Consider the following 14,968-nt stretch of genomic DNA (forward strand, 5'->3'; position numbering starts at 1 on the left):
GACAAGCCCCTCCCCGCTCAGTGAGCAGAGAGGGACCTGTCATCCGACGGCTCAGCGGAGATCAATGGAGAGATCTCCCGTTGAGCCGGCGGACCGAGGCGAGCTCCGTGGGAGCGGAGTCCGCCTCGTGTGAAAGGGGCCTAAGGGATTGTATTTAGCCATCTAGGGCTTCCTTTCGGAATGTACCCATTCAGGTCTACATTCTTGAAATGGGTACGTGTATATAGTTTACCATTTTTTTTTGTAATTAACAAGGTCTAAAAAAATATACAGATTCCCAATCAAAACTTTCAGAGAAAGAGATTCCATACTTTATTACCCATCTCTCTTAAGAATTCTATAAATGTTCCCTGTGTCCCAGCACGCACAATAAAGAATATCATATATATATATATATATATATATATATATATATATATATATATATATATATATATATATATATATATATATATATATATATATATATATTGTGTGTATGTGTGTGTGTGTGTGTATATATATATATATATATATATATATATATATATATATATCTTTAATTCTGGAATTCTGGTCTAGGTCTGTCATAAATAGTCTCCTGTTCCCATCTACTCATAAAGAGGTTAGCCACTGAGGGCACATATTTGACCCCCATGGCAACCCCCTTCTTTTTCCTGTAGTAATTATAATCATGCCAAAAATAATCGTTACTCATGATTAAATCTAATGCTTGCATTAAAAACTCCTTTTTGCTTGCTTTCTTAAATCTATCTTTTGTAAGGCCCATGATACTGCCTCCAATGCATGGCTATGATCTTTTTATACAAGGAGTTAACATCAACACTAGCCAAAATGTAGTTTTTGTGTATATCAGTAGACTTCAATAGACTAGTAAGATCTTTACTGTCCTTCAGATAGGTGGAGAATTGTTGGGGTAATGGCTGAAAAAACTAAATATTCCCCCACTCTAGCAGAGAGGGAATCAATTCCACTCACGATGGATCTACCTGGGGGCTTGTGTGGACTTTTGGTACTTGGTAGATGACTGGGACTTTTGGGTCATCTGGTATTGGATTTCTTGCTTTCTTTATTAATTATCTCTTCCTTTTTATGCTTGTTTTAAGAATTTTTTTTTAGTTTAGCCTTATATATTGGTAGGGTTTCCTTTTTAATGTCTATTTTCTTCCAATCTGGTTAGCTCATCCAAATCAGTTTTATTAAGAATTGCCTACCCCCCCCCCCCATTTTTTTTTTTATGCATTTTATGAAAGCGCTCCAAAAGTCCTGCACGCTTGGTGCACTTTCAGAAAATGTACCAAAATCATAATAAAAGTCCTATGGGAAAGCACAGGTACACACTGTACTGCACCTGCATTGTGGCCAAATCGCAGCGGGCCAGTGTGCAGTGTTAAAGGTTGTCTGACGTTCAAGGCCATTCTCTCTTCCGAACATGGTCTTGGCATTCCAACTCATTGAGGACGTTGTGCTCCCATCCTTATGCCCTGTTCCCTAAGCATCACAAGGTTGCAAAATCTCCTCCTGCTCTTCTGTATGCACATTTTACCAAGTGAACATCCAATCTTCTGCTGATTAAACTGTCGGCCACAAGGTTCTTGCAATGGCTCTCAATGGGCTGAGTATTTTGACGCTTGTTGTTGGGCCCTATGGCACAGTTCTGTTTGCCTCACTGTTACTCACCCTTCCTATTTGATTCTTGGTGATGTCCCATGGTGCATGTATAGTCTATGTCCTGTTCTGTCCGATTAAAATTAGAGGTATTTTAACCTGTTGTAATTCTGTATCTTGGAGTACAAGACACACGCCAACCCTCGCCTCTCTTCCATTCCTTGGTATGCTCTGCATTGCTTGCCGCAACACTTGGGACTCTCCAAGTCGGGTAGGGTTATAGGGGAACTTTGTCGGTGTTTAATCTACCTAAAGTGTCACTAAACCCATCATAAAAAACAATCAAATGCTGAATTACATGCTGTTCATACTCAGTCACTATAGTATTCGTTTTCTGTATTCTGCAAAAAAGTGGTAGATCCTGCTGCTCTCTTATCTCCACTGTCTATTCATGTCCCCAATTCAGCTAAAGATTTTGCAGCTGTGGTGGCAACTCTGCACATGCTCAGTTTTCAGTGAGTTTCTAGGCTAACCATTTCTTCCTTCACATCTGAGCAGCCCATGTGACTGTAGTCGCACATGTGGGCGTACACACAGTGGTAAATGACAGCCCACACCCTCCTGCCTCCTTCATGCCCACTAACCAGCTAAACACAATGGGGGCGGGATATTACATGTAGATTAATAGGGGTGTCTTCTCCGTCTTATTCTTAGACACAGGCTGACGGGGCATGACAAAGCCTGGGACTAGCAGAAATCCGCCCACACCTTGTTATTTCCACAAAATAGTAACGATTTGATTTCAAATATACTGTATATTTGTATGACAATTTTAAAACCGTTTATATATAATATTTTTTTTACTCTGTATTCCAAATGCTGTTTTTTTATTTTGAACATGTGACTAGCAGCAGAGGACTAGAAGCTCCTCCTGCTTATGTTTCCCTGCAGACAGGCTGGGAAACAGCTGGGTCATGTGACAGCTGTATATTGATTAGGAAAAAGGTACTTTTTTGTATTAAAATACTTAGTGCCATCATCCACGTACAGAAATAAAAATAATGTAAACAGTGTGTGTGTTTAGTATCACTTTAAGGTACATGCGTATAACCCATGATTTTTAAATATTTATCCTGTGTCCTTTAACCCTATTAATATGAGGTCAAACCTAAACACTTCCAATTTGCATGGAATCATGCAGGCCCTTGCACTACATAGTTGAAGGTAAATCTAAAAAAAATGAATAGGAAAATTGTATAATGTATGGCCAGTTTTAGGCTGCATTTCATTATATGGCTAATGAACATATCTTTTAAAATTTGCCTCTGGTGATAGCTCTGGCAGTATTCTGTGTGTCCTAGTTGTTGTGAATTCATAAATTAACTGAAACTGTGTCCCCAGAAGCCAATTTTCATAATGGAGATAATAAGAAATCACCTTAGAGGTTTCCATTGAGCTCCTGAAGAAGGCTGCACTGATGCTCCATTGTTATTACACAGGCAAAACCTCTCTTAAAGGAGAAGTCTTGCCAAAGCTCATTTGGCTGTACTTCTGCTATGGATCACAGGAGTGCAATTCGTTTTGCACTCCTGTGACCCATTTTCAGCAAAGAGCGGACTGAAGTCTGCTCTCTGCTGATGTCACCAATGTCAGTCCAGGCACCGCGTCATCCCGACCACGGAGTCTGGATCTGCCAGGTGCCTGGACTGACACCTGTGTCAGCCTCTCAGCGACCCACTGAGAGTCTGAGACGGCTGCTCCACCCCCGCCACAGCTCAGCACTCCATGGGTCTTAAGTTGTTCAGGTTGATGGGGTCCAATGAGGGCTTTTTAAGTGTGGGAGTGATCTGCGCATCTTAGAGAGAGAGATTGAAGATATGAGTGATAGAGCATAGGATAGAAGAAGAGGATGACAATAGTAGTTGTGAGGGAACAGGGTCCAGGGGACAATTGGTTAGGTAGGCATCTGAGAATTTTTGTAACCTCTTCAGTAGTAGCCAGTTCAAATACAAACTGCTAAATACCTTTTCTCATCAGCAGGCTTGTGACTTCTATCAGTGTCCCGCTGAGCACTGGTGAAAGCTTGTAGGAGGAGTTTTCATTTTCCCAGGATTATTCTGTGGGGCTGCAGGATCCCTGACCCTCTGCTGTCTGGACAGTGCTGATTGGCCCTGTGCTGATCACATGCACCCTCCCAAGAAAAAAAAAACTCTCTAGCCCAGGGATATGCAATTAGCGGACCTCCAGCTGTTGTAAAACTACAAGTCCCATCATGCCTTTGCCTCTGGGTGTCATGCTTGTTGCTTTCGGAGTCTTGCTATGCCTCTTGGGACTTGTAGTTCTGCAACAGCTGGAGGTCCGCTAATTGCATATCCCTGCAGTCTAGCCAAACCAAACTGAGCATGTACAGAGGGACTCCAAAAGCTCTGTTCTATTAAGAGAGGGATTGGGGACAGTGGAAGAAGGGGAGGACCAAAGAAGACCGGATCAAACAGCCTTTAAACACAATGCAGAGGTTTTACCCATTAGGTTCCACAATGAGTATAACTAGCATGCTTTACTGCATATACAGATTGATTTTACTGTTGTGGGTTAAGTATCACAAAAATGAACACAAAGACAAGCAAGCCTAGCCTAGGTACGTGGCTGCCCTAGGAATGCTATAGTCCTTGACCAGGAAGTATAGGAGGCAGAACAAAGAATGCACAAAAGACTGCCTGTGGTTCCAGGGAGTGCAGTTGTCTGCGGGGTAAGGCTCTGACTGATGTCTCGCTGTAATGTAGTCAGATAGCTCACTCCAGAGGGCAGACAAAGATGTGGTCAATCAATAGACTGTGTCAGTACAGATGGCAGACAGAAGGGACAATACATTAGTGTGGGTTTTGATCAGCAACACTGTTGCTGCCTGCATTGGTTCTATTGACACAGTCTTAATGGCTGTAAATTCTCTGTTGGCACTTGGTGTGGCTAGTGATCAGGAACGTTGTTCCTGGCCTCATTGGTCTTGTGACACTGGGGCTGATTTTCCTGTATCCCGCTCTGTGATCTGTTGTGTCCTGTGAACACCGCAAACACAAAGTGCACTGCTGCACCCTCTGAAGGGTGTGCATGAGTGCCCCTAAAAAGAGGCCATTTAAAGTGGCCTTCCTTGCTCAGGAGTGAACTGCCTGTTTGTATACAACAGCCAGTAGTTAAAATTTTATGTTGGGCAAATAAATTCACAGTTGAAATGCACATTTTGAAAATTGGTAAATGGGCCAGAGGAATTGTACTTTCATTCAGCTAGTTTCTGCCTCTGCACCTCTGCCAGACAACATTACAAGGTCTTGGACCTCTTTACAGTCTGCACTGCAGTAAAGCAGTACATTCTGGTCCAGGACCCATCCCAGGCTTTAACTTGGCAATGGATGAAAAAGCAGAAGCACTCGGATCATCTCTCAATCAACATTAACTATTTGTTTTCATTATGCTGCTAGCATTGGTAAATGGGTAGGAAGGAATAATTACTTATTGTTTTTAAACCTGTTTTTTTTTTTTTTTTTTTACACTTCTGCAGTTGCTTTCTGGCTCCGGACAAAATAAAGTCCTACTTCATAGGAGTCTTCATGGGCATTTTTTTCTTCATCTGGAATAGTGGAGGATTGGCTTTCTCAGTTAGGCACATCCTCCTGCTTGCATGCCTTAGAAAAAGGCAGATGGATTCCAGGAAGTAAATACTGCATGAATCATCTGTCCTTACTCAAAATGGCTGCAGCTAGACAAGCTAGAGGGGTATATATCAAAGTGATTTCTCAGCAGAATAAAGCGTGGAGATATGAATGGATGGGTGTATGCTTTAATATTAAAAATGTATTAAATAGAGTTTTCAGTTTGTGGTGGTCAGAAATAGTTTGGCCCCTTTTCACGTGCTTGTCTATGTACGGACTCCGCTTTGCTCAGCAGGAATCGATCCCCTTATCCCCACTGAACAGGCGGATGACAGGTCCGTCTGCGGTCATTGTGCGGAGACAGACTTTTCAGAGCCCCGCTGTCCTCTATGGACAGCGGATGAAAACGGACCGCCTGTCCGTTTTCATCCGATCCAATTCTCCAGATGGATGGAAAATAGGGTTTTGATCCCTCTGGATTTCACGGATCGGATACCAGTGGATGTCAGCGGACATGTCACCGATGACATCCGCCGCTCCATAGAGGTGCATGGAGCATCCGATCAGGTCCACCTGAAAAACTTAAAGGGGCTTTCAGTTCTGCTTCAAGTATTTTTACATATACATTTAAAGATATATATATATATATATAAGTTAGCCTTTTGTACAAATAAGAATATTATGATCTGATAAGGTTGAATCATTTTTTGTTCTAGAATGGAAACGTTCCATGTGGTTGTTGAGAAGGTTTTAAAGGAATTCCAGGCCTTGCTCGAGCACAGTCCATCCCCTATAGGAAGCGCAAGGATGTTGCAGCTCATGGCCATCAACATGTTTTCTGTGAACAACTGTCAAAGCAAAGGTACAAAATCCTTAATATTAATGTGAAATTTACATGGTGGGAGGAGGACTGTCGTAGGCTTCATGCATTCACACTTTTCCATGCTGATAAGTCCTTGGCATAACATTTCTTCTGCTTTCTCTTGCCCAGAGAGCCACAGGTGCTGCGTACAGCCACTCATACAAATTAATGGCTGTAGGGGGATATACACTTGTAAATGCCAATGCAGAGGAGCATTTGTGTTTTGTGCGGACTTTTCAGCTTGTAAACATCAGTGTGGATTTGGCCATATACAGTGTACATTCTGTTGAATTTTACTTGTTTGAGGATTGCCAATTACATGTAATATCAGAGCCAGCATAAGAAAAAAGTTGCAGGAACTTCTGCAGCATGTAATACAGCACAGTAAAAAGGCAATTTGAATATTTATTATTTTTGGTCATGGCCATCTAGTCAGTGCACACTTTTGTCTGTGCTGTGCTTATACAATGGCATTGACTCTCTCCTGGCTGCTCAGTATTGATAAGCTTGTCTCTGTTGGCCTCGAAAATCAGACATTAAATGCAACTCCTGATTGTTCAAAGCAAATAAGGCTCGAAACAAGCTAATCTGCCCTATAACTGTTGTGTGCTAGCACATTATGTGTGTGTGTGTGGGCTGACACTGCAGGTACTTGCAGCTGCATTTGTGTTGTGTTTCTGTTTAACATGAATTATTGCTCGCACAATATCTGACTGTGTTAGAAGCAGCATAAGGTGTAAGGAATGTGAACTATTAACTTTTGAATAAATTGCTTTATAACTACTAAGGGGGAATAATATTGTGAGGCGGTGTATTGGTAGTTTAAAAAAAAAAAAAAATGACCATTTTAGTGAATATTCCACAATACATTCTAGAGCTTTGCATATTCAGAGCTTGTGGCTTTTTTTCCCACCTTCATGCATGCTATGTTGCTTCACAATTTAAAGGAAACTGTAATTTTCTTATGGTGTATTTTATTTTTGCTCTCCAACTGTAACGCCATATTTTCCTCAGATGTGTGTTGTGAATCACAGATCAGATTAGTCTGTCCACAGTTTAGCAGTAAAATAATTACGTAAGATAATAGAGAACTGACTAGATTGCATGTTTGCTGGCTGGAAGTGGCAAATACGAAATGTTCATATACAGGATTTTTTTTTTTTTTTGTCACAACATAAAGAAAACATGTACAAAAAAAGTCATGTATTCTCTCTGGCTTATGTGTATTTTTCCTTTTTTTAAGATAAAACTACATTATTTATGTAATCTACAAGTCCAGTTCTTATTTACTTTGTTCACTTCATATATCCAGGGGTTCTTCCAGTTCAATGAACATTACATGCTGTGCGTTCATTCATAAGATGAACTGTATTTGGGAACGCATGCGCATTTTAACTCATACCAACAATATCCCCATTAGGCCTCATGCACACTGGATGTTTTTGGACATTTTTACAGCAGCTGTTTTTGGCTTCAGACATTTTTTTTCTACAGTCAATAAACTCCCCGTCATGTTATCCTATGTGTCCGTGCACACACAGGCTGTTATCAGCAGTTTTTGGCTGGGGTGTTTTTTGGCTTTAAAAAAACCCCCAAAACTAGTGGGTTCTGAGAGGAGTTTTTCAGATGTGAAAAGGTTTTGATGTTTTTGATCCATTGAAAAAAAAAAAAAAAAAACGCTAATGAACGCTAAAAACTTTGAAAAACTCACTGCAAAGCTGCAGCTATAAAAAGTTTTTATAACGTTATTTTAACGTCCAGTGTGGATGAGGCCTTAAAGTTTAACCCCGGGATAAGCAAATATGGTCTTAACCACTTCCGGACCGCCGCACGCCGATGAACGTCCAAACTTTAAAGGGGGATATTGTTGTTATGGCAGCAACTATCCCCGTTTTCGTGCGGCGGTCCTCTTTCTGATAAAAGTGGTCCCTGCGGCGGATTCACTGCGAGATCACTTTTATCGGTGGCGGGAGAGGGCGCCCCCCCTCCCGCCACGATCCGGTGCCCTCCACAGCTACCGATGGCTCCAGTAAGCGATCGCTTCCGTCTCCCTCCTGTGCCTGGAGACGAGTGAGGCTAAGATGGCGCCTACTCGTCTCCATGACACTGCTGGGCGGAAGCAACGTCAAAACGTCACTTCCGCCCACGCCTCTTAAAGGCACATTTTTTTCATTGTCATTTTTTTAAATGACTTTTTTTTTTTTTTTTTTTAATTGCATTTTAGTGTAAATATGAGATCTGAGGTCTTTTTGACCCCAGATCTCATATTTAAGAGGACCTGTCATGCTTTTTTCTATTACAAGGGATGTTTACATTCCTTGCAATAGGAATAAAAGTGACACAATTTTTTTTTTTTTTTTTTAAACTGTGTAAAAATAAATAAAATAATGTAAAATAAATAAAAAAAATATATATATTTTTTAAAAAAACCCCTGTCCCGACCGCATATGAAAACGGTGGTCAAACCACACATGTGAGGTATCGCCGTGACCGGTAGAGCGAGAGCAATAATTCTAGCCCTAGACCTCCTCTGTAACGCAAAACATGCAACCTGTAAAATTTTTTAAATGTCGCCTATGGAGATTTTTGAGGGTAAAAGTTTGACGCCATTCCACGAGCGGGCGCAATTTTGAAGTGTGACATGTTGGGTATCAATTTACTTGGCGTAACATTATATTTCACGATATAAAAAAAAATTGGGCTAACTTTACTGTTGTCTTATTTTTTTTTTAATTCAAAAAAGTGAATTTTTTCCCAAAAAAGTGCACTTATAAGACTGCTGCGCAGATACGGTGCAAAATAAAGTATTGCAATGACCGGCATTTTATTCTCTAGGGTGTTAAAAAAAAAAAAAACATATATAATGTTTGGGGGTTCTAAGTAATTTTCTAGCAAAAAAACCTGTTTTAAACATGTAAACACCTAAAATCCAAAACGAGGCTGGTCCTTAAGTGGTTAATAAGGGGTATGTGTGTATTACTTGAATTTTATATGTGTTGCTATTATTTTAAGTCTGTGCAATGATCTTAGATGAAACTTTGCCTCTGTGCAGGAGCTTCCTATGTCAAAGACCGATCACTGCTGCTCTCTCTCATTGTGCAGGGTGACTGACTGGTCTTGTATCCACCCTCTCCTGTACTTTTCTGCAAGCAGCCTCTAAGGCCCCTTTCACACTGGGGCGGTGGGGGCGTCGGCGGTAAAACAGTGCTATTTTTAGCGCTGTTTTACCGTCGTTTTTGCGGCTGTATTCGGCCGCTAGCGGTGCGGTTTTAACCCCCGCTAGCGGCCGGAAAAGGGTTAAAACTAGGGTTGTCCCGATACCACTTTTTTAGGACCGAGTACAAGTACCGATACTTTTTTTCAAGTACTCACCGATACCGATTACCAATACTTTTTTTTTAATGTCACGTGACAGTTTTTTCGGGGGGGTGGTGAACGTTGTATGTGTGTGTGCTTTTTTTGTTTTTTTTTTACAATTTTTATTTTTTACAATAATATTTTTTTATTCTTTGTTTTTTTTTTTTTTAATCAGCCCTTTTGGGGGGCTTTGGTGAGATATCAGGGGTCTTAACAGACCTCTGATATCTCCCCCTTGAGACAGAGAAAGAGACAGAGGATAGAGATTCCCCAGTCGCTTTCTCTGCAGCCTCAGCTGCACTGAGAATGAATGGAGACAGCGGCTTCTCTCCATTCATAAACTGACACATCGTAATCACAGGAGATTACAATGTTTCAGTTATGTGAATGGACAGAGTCAGCTGACTCTATCCATACACAAAGGAAGGAGGGGGAGGACGGAGGAACTGAGGGGGAGAACGGAGGGGACAGATAAGGAGAGAGGAACGAAGGGGGAGAATGGAGGGGGACAGATAAGGAGAGAGGAACGAAGGGGGAGTACGGAGGGGGACAGATAAGGAGAGAGGAACGAAGGGGGAGTACGGAGGGGGACAGATAAGGAGAGAGGAACGAAGGGGGAGTACGGAGGGGGACAGCGGAGAGGCACAGAGGAACGGAGGGGGCACGGAGGAGGATGCAGTGACAGTCAGCTGTGAGCGATCACCGCTGTATGTCACTAAAGCTGGTGAAAGCCGCTGGGGGAGAATCTTGTAACTCCCCCACGCGCCGATCACAGCTGTCCTCTAGGTATCGGGGGAAGCATCGGGAGCATTTGCCCGAGTACAAGTACTTGGGCAAATGCTCGGTATCGGTGCCGATACCGATACTAGTATCGGTATCGGGACAACCCTAGTTAAAACCGCTCGCATATCGCGGCTATAGCCGCGGTATTGCCGCGGTATTGCCGCGCTGCCCCATTGATTTCAATGGGCAGGAGCGGTTTAGGAGCGGTGAATACATCGCTCCTTCACCGCTCCAAAGATGCGGCTTGCAGGAGTTTTTTTCTTCTGCCAGCGCACCGCTTCAGTGTGAAAGCCCTCGGGCTTTCACACTGAACAAACAGCAGCGGCTGTTTTGGTCGGTTTGCAGGCGGTATTTTTAGAGCAATAACGCCTGCAAACCGCCCCAGTGTGAAAGGGGTCTAATGGGTGAGCCTGCTGGGTCCTTCCCACGGGTCTGCTCTCTGCAGATTATGTACAGCACAGTGGTGATGTCTGCTACTTTTACAAGGTGGTAATTGGGTTTACAGAGGCTTTTGGTGCAAACAAAGTGGATTTTTATCCCCATGGACATTGAGAAATATTTTTAAAGGCATTATAGCTCTTTTCTACCTGCACTTTGTGTGTTTCACCTGAATTGGATGTGCATTCCTCATGTAGTTTCATGGTGTCATTTGTTGGCCTCTATGCAGAGTCTGTAGTGGAGTATCATCACATTCATGTGTCAGAAAATTCTGTTAGAAACATAAGGTATGCGGCATGGCACTGCACGGGTTAATGCATGACCTTTGTCATCTAACAATCAGCACTTCTGTAAAGAAACTATATATCCCACAATTCCTATATCTTAGCCTGGTGCAGGTGAAAGCAATTAACAGAGCCTAAGTGGTAGTAAACTTTGTTTATTAGAAAATTGCTGACAGACAATGTATGACTGAAGAGACCCTATGCTCGGTGAACATTTACGGCCTTGATCTCGCGGTAGTGACGTCACTGAAGTGGCGAGAGCGCCCAGGACCTGCCGGATCGATCGCAGCGCTGGAGGGCTCAGTTTGACATGCAAGTATGCCATAATGTGCTAATATGCTGTGCATACTAGTACATTATGTCATAACCAACCTGGGGGCCCCTAAAAAGAAGAAATGATAGCGGACATTACTACCTCTTTAAGCTGGCCATAGACTGTTCGAATCTCGGCTGGTTCAGTAGGAGTCGGTGAGATTCGACCCATGTATGGGCAGGCTGAATGTACCCAAGTTGATCGATTTAACTTAAGTACAACCTGCCTGTTGGATTTTACATGCGATTTATTGCTAGCAGCTCTTATAGCCGCTAGCAATAATCATTAACAAGGTGCGAAAAAGTGAGTTTTGAGGTGCCAAATTAATCAATTTGAAACAAAATCAAAATTTACAATTTTTTTTAAATTAAATAAACATTAAAATTTTTAAAATTAACATGAAAATGCATACGATCGAGGTACACGGTATTTTCAGCTCTACATGTTTCGCCATCAGCATGGCTTCCTCAGGAGCTTATTATAAACCTTGTGTACAATTTCACTATAGGTAAACAGAGAAAGAAACATTAAGTATATTTAATCAACATAAAATGCACAATTCATTTATAAGGACCATAAAGATCTAACAAAGATTCACACAAATATAGATATATACAGTCATTTATAGGTCATCTGATGAACTCTCACCCAAACTGCAAGCACTGCTCCAAAGGACTACCATAACCCCCAAATTGACAGTCTTTGACAAAGTATAAGTAGGTCACAGAGAGGATATATACCCCTTAATTGAACCTGCAAGAAGACATCACTAATTAGGCTTGGACAGACTACATTTTTTCTGATACAAAATTGATCCAATTTCCACCTACCTCGCATTAATAGAAAACCCAGGCAAGTAGACGATGGCCTGACTAAGCGAAAACCACATTAAAAGAACCACATCAAACGTGTATGACTTGATGAAGGCAATATGACCTAAAAGGACATATATATAATATGATAATACATATCTAAATCCGTAAGCCCACTTGTTCAAAGGAACCTAACATATTAATAATGTCTTACCTAGATACAACAATCTTTGAGTACTAAAAAAAGTAACGTTTCTTTCCCTATGACATTAGCAGACCAGCAGGGTAGGATAAATCCAAATAATATCCAAGACCATAAACCGGAAACAAGGCTCCTGTAAGTAACAATATGATCCATTTAACTTCAGGCAAGCTCAATTTCTATGTCTGTCTTTCAAAAGAGCAACCTGCTATGAATTGACTTGCCTTCCAAAAAAGAGCTTTCTCCTGCAGGGATCAAACAAGGTGGACGGCTGCATCAGCATTACCGCCTCCATGAGGGTGCTTAAATACCCCATACATCACCGCGGCATCTGACGTCGCCGACGGGATGCGGACATCCATTGGCTGTTGTTTCCCTCCACCCCCCCCCCCCCTCTTGATTTAGGACAGGGAATGGGATCTCGCGATACATGCGTTCAAAACATGTCGGCCGTGGTGTACTGCACGTGCGTGAGACAGCCGTGCCCATTGCCCATTTTGGAAAATCCTCATTCTCTTAAACGCGTATCCCCGCTAAGGGCACATGCTCGAAAAACAGCTGCGATCGTGACCCAGGTTCCCCACTGTCAATAGGGGGTTTGGGCAGAACAAAATGGCTCACATGGGATACAATGGGATGGATTTCCCCATCAACACTGACTGTGTTGATGGCAGAATTGTGCGATTTTCTTTCCTGCAACCACTGGTTACAGATAGAAAATTGCTCTGTCTGTGGCCAGCTTTACCATGCTGGAAGAGATGTTTGTTTCATAAAATTAGTGCACGTTTGTGATGCAACACAGAAAAATGGCCAGGCATGCCTGTGACCCAGATAAGAAGTTTCTGGTCCTGTTGGTGAATAGGCATTAAAAAGGTGGACTAATGGACACACAGGAATCGATCAACTATGACACTATTAACTACAACCACAAATGTGAGCCCATCATTACAAAGTAAGGCAAACAAACAAGACAGCACGATTTCAAAGCCGCATATCAGTGCGATTCGCACTACTGACTTTAACAGAAGTCAATGCAAGTCGCAATGAAATTTAAAAAAAAAAAAAAAAAAAAAGTGAAAGGTAAAGAGTAGTGCAGGAACTTTTTTCATAATCGCTGTGACATGATTCGCGGCAATATGAACGGTTCCATTGCCAGTAATAGGATGCGTTTTTGTCATGCAATTTGGAATTGTCAAATCGCTTGACAAGTCGCACTGGTGTGTGTTTTATGTACAACATTATATGAAAAAGGAAGTTATGGTGGAAGTCTTTATTCACAGAATCAATCCATTATCTCTGGTACCCTTCTGATTACCAATTTGCTTTTCTAGATGAGACCACAAAACAGGGGCAGATCCAGGGGGGGGGGACAACAGGACAGTTGCCCCCTCCCCTTGAAAATATCACACTGACTGCTCTGCCCGAGTCTCTCTCTCTCTCTGTCTCACATTAGTCGATCAGCTGCGCCGAGAGAGACTCTGTGTTAGTGTGATTACGCTGCGCTGCTGCTGGACGGCTGGACCAGGAGGAGGTGGGTGGAGCTGTGCCGCTGGCTTGGCCTCTGTGCTTATTCCCTGCACTGATTGCTAGTGCTTGGGCCGCCAGGCGTCTAGCAACCAGTGACATCAGTGAGTCACGTTGGACTCGGAATCGCCGCTGATGATGAGAGCCAGAGCGCCAGTATTCTTCCTTCTCCGCCCCTGAGTGTATGTTGGCCCCACCCACCGCCACCTCCTCCCTCCATCTTCTCCACAGTCCACACTGCATGCTTCTGCCATGGCCCTAAGTCAGAGTGTTGGCCCCACCCACTGGCACCTCCTCCCTCCATCTTATCCACACTGCAGGCCTCTGCCCCTGAGTGAGGGTTGGCTCCACCCACCTCCTCCCTCCATCTTCTCCACAATGCAGAGCGGTGTGAACACAGGAAGAAGCAGTCATCTAATGCTTCCTGTGGTTGCAGGCCAGTGCAATTCCCGGATCCATCGCCATTGCTCCTGCATGGGAGCCCCTCCCCTCACCAGAGCACCAAAATATTTTACTAAAAGTGAGTAAATGAATGAATGTCATGTGTCAAACCGCAAAATACATGTGCCATTATGTATGAAAAAAAATGCCCTTTTAGCCTTGACTTGTTCAATCCCAACCCCTTCAGCTCTGGAAAGTTTAACCCCCCCCCCCTTCATGACCAGACTTTTTTTTGTGATGCTGCGCTGTGTTACTTTGGCAATTTGAGGTCGTGTGACACTGTACCCAATTAAAATGTATATCCTTTTTTTTCCCTTGCAAAAAAGGATCTGCCCTTGCCACAAAGGTGGGCAATTTCTTTTAATTAAATAACGCTATACTTTTTGTTGTGGATTATTCTTAAACACAATGGTATTTATTTGTCATTGAAGCATGTAATTGTCACACATTAAACTTTCATCTTGCCGTTGGATGTTTTTTTTTTTTTTTTTCCCGCCTCTTAGTTTCCCTTGATTTCATACTCAGGATTCCTCACTGTGCCCTCCTGTTAGCAGCTCTGAAACGAGACCCCAATGCCGAGAGATTTAGGAGTGCGAGATAATTGGTGTGTAATCCTCCGCGCATGCACAAACACGTGTGTAGATGCTAATGTTACTCTAGCAGCCGTTCCCAGTAGCACTGCCAGCTGCTAATCATA

At 42.6% G+C, this 14,968-nt stretch overlaps 1 protein-coding gene across 1 annotated transcript in view; it reads left to right on the top strand.

The window, feature by feature from the left end:
* SMG6 (SMG6 nonsense mediated mRNA decay factor) overlaps positions 1-14,968 on the top strand; it is a 507,574-nt gene that overhangs the window by 109,929 nt on the left and 382,677 nt on the right. The window contains 1 exon segment of the mRNA XM_073616608.1: positions 5,972-6,117. Within this exon segment, the coding sequence (XP_073472709.1) occupies positions 5,972-6,117 (146 nt within the window).

This window comes from Aquarana catesbeiana, linkage group LG02 (genome assembly GCF_042186555.1).
Source record: "Aquarana catesbeiana isolate 2022-GZ linkage group LG02, ASM4218655v1, whole genome shotgun sequence".
Lineage (NCBI taxonomy): Eukaryota > Metazoa > Chordata > Amphibia > Anura > Ranidae > Aquarana > Aquarana catesbeiana.